A 9,686-nucleotide genomic window follows, 5' to 3' on the forward strand; every position below is an offset into this window, starting at 1 on the left:
CTACTGTGGAAGAAGACAAATCAGCTTTCGAATGTACATGAAATCGAGAAAAGACTTTGGAAATAGATAAAACAACATTACGGAAATCATCAAACTGTATCGCGAGGCACGCCTCAACCTTGAGGGGAAGCAAAAAAGCGATAGACCGAAGGACGCTGAGCCGAGATCAGAAGTGGACATTTAGAGAGTGTATAGCAACCGAAAAATGTTGGAAAGGATTGGCCGGCGATGGGTTAGATGGAGAGTAATCTCTAAGTAATAACTTCAAGATTATTTTTGTTTGAGTCTCACCTTCGACCCACTAACCGAGTCCTGTTACTCCAGTAATATGGACCTTCAAAACCTCTTCTGGCAATATATTTCTGATGACAAATTACACTAACTCTAGATCGTATGCATGCCTTTTAGTAAGATTATTTTCCTTTAACTCTCCCAACTTCCATACAACAAACTAGGAGCGGATTAAACTACTTGGAAATTCGTGTCCATGGCTTTCGATTGTTTTGTCATTTTCTGCCTGCTAGCTACTGAGGGCTTTCCTCTAGTTAATTTTAGGTCAGAGTCGTTTGATTCGAGAAAATTACTTACAATGGCATTCGATAGGATTAAACTTTTTCCAACTACTCTAGGGTTAAGTCTAGTCTTACTTTGGGACTTCGGTGGAGTATTCTGTGATTCATAATGTGTCTGCATTAACTTCGGTTGATTGGTTAAGAGTTGATAAAAAATCAAAGCTCAAGTTATTATTCACTTGTTTATTTTATACAGGTATTATATTTCCTATTATCTTACACTGAATATTCATAAACGTCATGTGTTTGAAAAATAAGTATCGTTCTCCATTTCAAGATTTAAAAATAAAGACCTGTTCACTACAAGTCTGGTTTCTTCTGTTGGCAGAACGAAATTTACCCACTGTAATATCCAAACTAAGGCTTGGACTGAAGAATAGCTGTCTAGGTGGGTTAGATACGCGCCATTGCCCGTTTGAAACCAGAACAAATTAATTCGGTAAATGACGGTTCTAAAATTCATCATAAATTTAAACGTACATTGTTACCTAAACAAATATGACCACACAGCTATCTGACCAGTAACTGTTTAATTAATCAAATATAGATTACAACAAATAAGGAAGTTGATAATTGATGCGAGGAAATTACCGATCGCAACAAATAAATGCTATTCTACACTGTCTGGATAGATCACGCAGAGATTTGTTCAAAAGATAATATTTGGTTGCTTTATAACAAATCCGATCCTGGAAGAGTGCTCCAATTCACAATCAAAAATGCACAATTCCACTCAATACAAGCAACACAATCAAAAGGAAAAACAAACCAATATGGTTGCCGCCAACACTAAGTACCACGTAAAGCAACATAAATGCAGTTCAGGAAGAAACACGGAAACTTAGTGATGGCGTAAGAAAAATAAAAACTGTAGTAAAATACAAATATTACCAACCCAAATGGAATAAAAAAGACTAACAAAATGTACAACTGAAGGAATAAATAGGAACAAACTGCAAGTGTATACACGGAGGGATTTTCACACACAAAACATTCAACATGGATCTTACACCCACCAACACAAACATTTCTGCCAAAGACCTACCAGACAAGCGAGAGCTATTTGTGGTTTTTTTCCTTTTTCTTCCTCGTTTCTGCATTCACCCATTTCCCGTCAGTCAGGACAGACACGTTTCGACTACTTGGAGTGGTTAAGGTTTTATCCGCGTCTTCAGGCACTACTTTGAAATCTAGACCACAGATATCCAGTTATATATCACTCTTTCTATGTTTCAAAAGAGATTACCATCGTGTTTCACAGGCGAGTGTTCTCATTTCGTAACATCACTTATAACAATGACAAATTCCTTGCTGTCGGTACTCATATTGTCAGTACAACCCTCGCAAAATTTCTTACTAGCCAACACCAGAAGCCTAGTTGCTTCTTGGATAAGTTACGTCTAACTGATACGATAAAACATGGGAGTTAGGCTTTTGGGGTGATGTTTAATCGAGTACTGTTGCGACGCGAGTTGTTTGTAATCTGATATTAATACACGGTGCGTTACGCGTAAACCCCTCAACCGACTGCTTGAGGAAAGTGTATTGGTCCACCAAATGAAATGTACAAATAATCGTTCACTTACATAACATTCTATCCCTAGGAAATTGACCCATCGACCCAATGAGATGCAGTTGACCTTGTGCTACTTTTGATTGACTCTTATTATTACGATTGTGATATTCAACTGTAAAAAAGCATCACAAAACGGGTTTGAAGAAACCGGCAAACCTAATCCGACATAACTGGAGTTAAAGGTGATTAAGTATGCTTTTGATGCTATGAAAGCACAAAACCAAAGCTCCTCGTGCAAAGCGATAGGCAACATATTTTAGTATGCAGTTATGAAGCTTACACGTCAACCCGGATGAGATTCTAGACACGCGGTTGCAAAGATCAGAGCTTATACTCAGCACGTTTTTTCCATTCAAATTATAATAATCATAAACTTATGACACAGCTCCCATACTCAAGTATATTCAATATTTATCTGGTACATGAACATATCAATGTGACATGTTCTTGATTTGTTTGCGTACTCTGTCTAGCACTGCTACTACAGCAGTACTTTTCATGCAGTCCTTTGCCGTACATAAGTTTTAATGCATATGGAAAACCCATGTAACTCACACGTCAAGAACAACTTATTGATTTGGCGTCTTATGCGTAAAAGCACTAGAAATTTAGCAAGTTACATCAGAGTTTGCCAAGTCATTTACGTTATTACTTGTTTCAAGCTAGCAAAACTATTGTGACCTTAGCTTGATAGATCCTCGGGCATATGTACCGACAATTTGTATGACGCATTTCGGATATAACAACACTACTACCTTACTAAAGCTGAACAGAACAAACTGAAACTTTAGGTCCCTTGGTAACATGTCGTGATTGAGCTCTATACATTCGCATCCATAATGATGAAGTCTTATTTCCCAAATACGATTTATAAGTGGTTTCCGATGTCTACCTACCGACCAGTGTATGATGTCTTCAGACCCTAAGCTCTCTGAGATTATCGTGATGATAATGGTAGTACCTTGTTCGTAATATACGAACGCTTCATAACTTCCGTATGGTTAAAAACAACCTCAGGTGTGCTAATTGGTTTGATTGTTCCACATTCCCACAAGTAACTGGTTAGCAACTGTCAGCATGGGGTCGTTCAAAGGTGAAACCTCTAAGCTTTCCTAAAAATGCGTTATAAGTTTCGATCCTCCATAGTAGGAATTTCAAAGGCTAGATATTCCATTTTATTCTTCTTGAGAATACAGTCATCAATCATGGGAGTTTTTTTACAGACTTTGATCAGGTGGTGGATGCAGTTTTACTTCATCTGATTCAGCAGCTGAAAACCGTCAGATCTGATACAATGTTCAGAGCGTCATTCCAAACGAGATCCATTAACTTTTTTCGTATTTACTCCCGGATCAATATTGAACAGTAGGGAATCAACGTGGGTGATCAATGTCGATGACATGTCTACTTGATCAGGGGGAAATAGTGCAACATCCGAGATTACTTCAAAGTAATACTCCGTGGTTAATATCCAACCCGATTTATTCTGTCGTTATGAACATGTGTATCGTCCTTATTAATGACTGTCTATAAAATATAGGGTCTTAAGAGAGCAGTAGCATGTATTAAGAGCAAATCCTAGGGGTATGTATTAAAGGGATTGTTGCATGGGTTAGTCTGTGGAGTTTCATTGATTAATCCATGTTGAGTTCCATTGACAATGACATTCAGTGGTATGCCGTCTAAAGTAGAACTGGTTAGGTCCGATGGTTGGTTTGTCTTGGGCTTAGTGAAGTAATGGAAATATAACTATTTTTCGGGGGAGAAAATTCTGTAATATGGATATATTCAAAAGGAGATAACTTCTGTTAGTTTTACATATCTCACACTTAATAAATGATATTTCATGGCAAATTCGGTACCGATAGGTCGAAGTGTGTAGAAGTGCGATTTATTACCGATTCTATAGATTTACGAAACATATAGATATAAAATCTTTGTTACCCAGTTAAAATAAGGGTTTCTTGAAAGTTATTGTTTAAACGATTAAAAATTGTTCTGTAACACTTTTGTGGAGTTCTGTGATTGGCCGCTATTTACGTATATAAATCTTGCGATCATGATTTGACTAACGCTACAGGATTCTGCATATCGGGATGTTCTCCGCATTGCTGGTTTTGTTGCTGTCAGAATACGCTCTGGGGCATGAAGTTTGGTTTTCCGAAACGTTTCCTAATGGTAACTCTTTGATCAATAGTTATTGTTTTGTTGATAATTTCAGAATCTATTGAGGATTGGGTGCAATCAACATATAATGCCGACAAGCAAGGGGAATTCAAAGTAGAAGCTGGGAAATCTCCAGTTGACCCAATAGAGGATTTAGGCCTGAAAACAACTCAAGATGCCAGATTTTATGGTATTGCACGTAAAATCTCTCAACCGTTCAGCAACCGTGACAAAACAATGGTCCTCCAATTTACCGTCAAGTTTGATAAAACTGTCAGCTGCGGAGGAGCTTATATTAAACTTCTTGGTTCAGATATTGATCCTAAGAAGTTTCACGGCGAAACGCCTTACAAGATCATGTTTGGTAAAGCTCTGGTTCACTCCGTAATTTTGTTACAGGTCCTGATATCTGCGGCATGGCCACAAAGAAAATCCATGTCATTTTCAACTACAAGGGAAAAAACCACCTGATTAAAAAAGAAATACCCTGCAAAGATGACCAAAAAACGCATCTACACACACTAATTATTAATCCAAATAACAAATATGAAGTTTTAGTTGATAACGAAAAAGTGGAAGAAGGATCATTGGAGGATGATTGGGATATGCTTCCTCCCAAAAAGATTGACGTAGGATTGTTGAATACAGCTTATATGCTCTTTTAGGACCCAAATGATAAGAAACCTGATGACTGGGTTGATGAGCAATTTATCGATGATCCGGACGACAAGAAACCTGATAATTGGAAGCAACCAAAAATGATAACTGATATGGATGCCAAAAAGCCAGATGATTGGGATGACGTTATGGATGGTGAGTGGAAACCTCCCCTAAAAGACAATCCCGAATATAAAGGTGAGTGGACACCAAGACGTATCGATAATCCAAAATACAAAGGAGAATGGAAGCCTAAACAGATTGACAATCCAGAATATAAACATGATCCCGAATTGTATGTTCTGGACGACATTGGTTATGTCGGCTTTGATCTTTGGCAAGTCGACTCAGGATCAATCTTTGACAACATTTTAATTACTGACAGTCCGGATTTCGCTAAGCAAGAAGGCGAGCGACTGTGGCGAAAACGATACAATGCTGAAGTTTCTAAGGAACAGTCAAGTGCGAAAGATGATGATAAAGAGGAGGCTGGAGAAACAAAAGAACAGGAAAAGCTTCCAAGCGATTCAAAACCGTCGGATGAGCCATCTGGTGACCACGATGAACTGTGAAACGTGTTGGTCGTGGTGAGAATACTATTTGCTGTTTTTTTTTAAAGTTAGTATTCTGTGCTCCAAATCTGTACATTTACCATTTCTTCTGATTAATATAAATTGTTGTGACTACATTATTGTACTGTTTTAATATACCGTGAGGATTTCTACTGGGTTTCTGTAGTTCGTCTCAATTGATCTGTAATGAAGTGTCTTAACCTACAATTGTCCTAGCACACTGTTGTTCTAATGTTGGTGGTATTTCTATCAAAGTATTTGTTTCTCAAATTGCGATACGTCATTGAAACCTAGTGTCCTAATGAGAACTAAGCTCGTTGCACATCATTCCGTTGAGTGTAATATCTGATCGTGAATGTTCTTAGATTTATCCTATTCGTATGTTGAGACTGCAGTAAGGAAAGCGTGTCAGTTCCACATTCTGGTTAGTACTGAAATCCGGCAAAGGTGTTACTCCGCAACCTCACAATGTCTTTCTCCTCACATTCAACCGTAGCAGTGTGGCTTAAGAACTTTGCACATCTATGTTTCTTGATATTACAGTTTATAAGCGTCTCTAACTTAGTAGTTACGTAGTCTTGTTAGGTTTTTTGGTATCGGGTTTTATGTAATGTCCTGTGTAATCAGCGTCAAGGTCTCAAATGGGAGTTATTATTACAATTATAGTATACTCATCTGGTACATTAGGGGGATACAGATAGTCAATGTTCTCGATTGTGAAATCTCAAGATAGAACAAACAAACATAATTATTGCTGGTTTTTGAGGGTTTTAATAGCTGGACTTAGTGTATTATGGTGTTATGCTAACTAGTTTATAGTGATCGTACTTTACACTGACGGTCTATGCCGTAACTAAATGCTACAGATATACCTACGTTCTGTAAAAGTATTTTCTGAGAAATTTAATAATCAATCAAGACTTCCTTATTTACTAACTCAAAAGTTTATTTTGTTCAAACATCAAAGAGATAGTTGCATCATTCTTAGGAATAAGTTCCTCCTGTTATTTCAACAAAAATATTAGTTAACATCAATACCTCACCAATGTTGAAACTTGATACGAGTACAACTTCACATGTTTAGATGATAGCCTAAGAAGAAATGTTTATTGCATAAAATGGCAATCGACTAATGTTCACTAAGTGGTATTTGGTCAACTTTGACAGTCTTATTCTGTTCTTTAATAGTTCCTCTCCAGATGATGAGCATTATGACGGGCTCTATTATTTGTAAACATCAAATTCAAATGTGATTTTGATATCTTCCTACGGAGACCAAAAATATGACTCATCATTTACTAGCGGAGAATACATAGTGACTTGTCCTTTTGAATTGTTACATTTCGCGAACGTATAAAAATATCAGTACAAGTGCAAACAATAAGAGCGTCAGTAGTAAGAGACTAAAAAACGGGGTAAGAAATAACAATTCATATTGTAGTATTGTGAGATCTACAACCAGATGGAGGACATATGACATTAAGCCAATTATCATCCAAGTCACGTTTTTTGAAATACGAGTTTTAGTAGTTTTAAGACAACCTTTCAGGATATTTACAACTTACTATTGAGCTCACAACATGTATCGTAGGCGATTTGCACCAATTCGGCATCAAAAGGTTCATACTTTAACGTGAGTGAAGTATGTTTTTGGGCTTGTATAACCTATATCTTATCTTAGCTGATGAGTGTCCGTAACCTGGTTTACTAACTTCCTTATTCCTTTCATTTTGGGGTATCACCAGCTTCACAAAGGAATATAAAGTTCGAATACTCATTACCAACAAATACTAAGATGCTTATATCTTCGACGATGTTTTCATAAAAGTAGAAAAGAATAATACGTAATAAATATTTCATCCATTTAGTCTACCGTTATTAAGTAAATCTATCACACTTTTTCGATTTTGTTTTGTTCTGAGGTAATTGTCTCAACTACTTTATCTTCACATTATAAAATGTACGACACATTTCCCTGGTTAGATCTCAGTAATACTAACTTTCCTACTGTTGTACAAAGAAGTACGTTTGTCACAGGTAATGTTTTTGAAATATCTCGTAGAATTAGAAGCTAGATTTGTAGTGATGCAATGATACAGTACAACTTTAACAGGACACAGAAAGGGAAAATGGATATTCCGAATCTGAAGTCGCCAGTATGAAATTATATCATGGTATTATTAAAGAGTGAAACAAAATAAAGCACTTAAAATATACAATAATTGTAGTAATCATTCATCAATAATAAATCATATAATGGGACGTACCTGTTATATAAAATTGCTTGTCAAGTGGTTTTAAGAGATAATATTAGTCTCTACAAAACAATCATCTGCATTAACAACCTAACATGTGACAACATATTCACTTACTGAAGCATTTAACACTATCGTCTTATCAGTGTTCAGGTTCACATAACCCAAATGGTACTATTTCATAGTCAATCCACAGAGTCTACATATTAACTTACTAGCTTTGTTCTATGAATTTTCAAAATATGTATAAGTGACCAATTAAAGCATGGTAATAACTTTAATATTATCTGAGCGGATCATTTACTAACCAGATGTTCTTATCCCGTATTATAGGAATTATATTAGCCTTCGAAAATCGTGAGTCATAGAGCACTACGATTTATCGACTTTGGCTCTCAGAATCAACTAGTATATTTCGTTGAGTATACTTTTAAAAAGCTTGTGCAATTTCATTGGTATACGGAGGTTGTTTGTATGCTCATGTCGAAAATCTTAAGAATCTATAAGGTGGTTTATATATATATGCAAAAATGAACTTTCAATTTTATCTTGATTAACTTCATGAACTAACTGAGAATAATTAAAGAATTACTTGGGAATAACAGTGAATTTAAAGGTGATTATTTCCAGGTTGAATAAGTTTGTAGCGGATCACCTCTTTTACTTGAAATTATTCGTGAGATAGAACTAAATTTGTTTATCTTGGATTACTATTAATTTTCACACTAAATTGGTTCACTTGATAGATCACAATCCAACTGTAAAACTTGAAATTTTTCTTTTCCAGTTGGAATCATCCTATTAAACGGTATTTAATAAAACAACCTGGAGATTTAAAACAGTGGATTAATGTAAGGACAAATTCAAGTACTTATTGTTGTCTTCGTGTCACATCTGTTATATCCGCTGTCTTTTTGTTTATATATGACGATCAGGAACGACTGTAATCCCCACGAAGCAAATTAAGAACACAGAGCACTGGCGCAAATGACAATTTACTAAATCTTCAAAAACACATTCCCGATACAATATGCTCAATAAAGTCATCATCAAACCAAGATAAGCTCATTTATACACTGACTTTTTAACATACGCTGGATAATATCACATACAGACGAAAAATACTTATTTATTACAAAAATACTGAATATGGTTCACCAAGATTGATACAGGGATAAAACGTTCACGCCTATTATACTGAATGAAGTGCATAGTGAACTGATATATAAATATTTATCTGAGATGTCGTCACGTCGAACGCGAGTTAACGACTATCAAGGCGAAAGTATAATTTATGGAAGAACCAATCACAGGTAGGATTAGGACTCTTGGGTTTTAGCGTAAAATTCATTCATCTTTATGGCTGATTATCATTTTAGCCGTTAACGATGAACATCCTAACTCCCATTTGTAACACTAACTTCTAACAATAGGTCCTAATCCTAATTTCTCACATCACTTTATAACCCTCTTTTGACCCTATTAAGTGGATCAATTTTCTGTAGGTCACTTTAGTACCATTTGAAGGTCGTCCATGAAGCATAGGGTCATTTAAAGAAAGCACCCAAATGGCGGTAGTAAATTCATGTTTCGTGATTTCTTCAATCTGGTTTATATAGGTGGACTTTCGTTGGTCATTTTCCATTTACTCGTCCACATACATTCGGTATCCTATTGGGTAATATAACTGTCTTTGTCAAATAGATCCCTATTTTTTCAGTCTGAGAAATAAAATGTCCATAACGGTAATTAATAATTTAGTCAGTAATACATCATGAAATTATAATTGCCTTCTAAATGTCCCTACTGTTTATTATTGTCAGGTATTAAACATTGTTATCTAACTATATTAATTTACAATAAAAATAAGCTCTTCAGTTTGATGCAT

At 35.8% G+C, this 9,686-nt stretch overlaps 1 protein-coding gene across 1 annotated transcript; it reads left to right on the forward strand.

The window, feature by feature from the left end:
* Positions 1-4,244: 4,244 nt before the first annotated feature.
* MS3_00003001 (uncharacterized protein) lies at positions 4,245-6,764 on the forward strand (the record flags this gene model as incomplete). The annotated part of the gene is made up of 4 exons (XM_035730597.2): positions 4,245-4,326; positions 4,370-4,678; positions 4,714-4,943; positions 4,980-6,764. The coding sequence occupies 4 exons, from the start codon at positions 4,245-4,247 to the stop codon at positions 5,541-5,543; spliced, it is 1,185 nt and encodes a 394-aa protein (XP_035586775.1). The 3' UTR covers positions 5,544-6,764.
* Positions 6,765-9,686: the final 2,922 nt, after the last annotated feature.

The sequence above is a fragment of the Schistosoma haematobium genome, chromosome ZW (assembly GCF_000699445.3).
Source record: "Schistosoma haematobium chromosome ZW, whole genome shotgun sequence".
Taxonomy (NCBI): domain Eukaryota; kingdom Metazoa; phylum Platyhelminthes; class Trematoda; order Strigeidida; family Schistosomatidae; genus Schistosoma; species Schistosoma haematobium.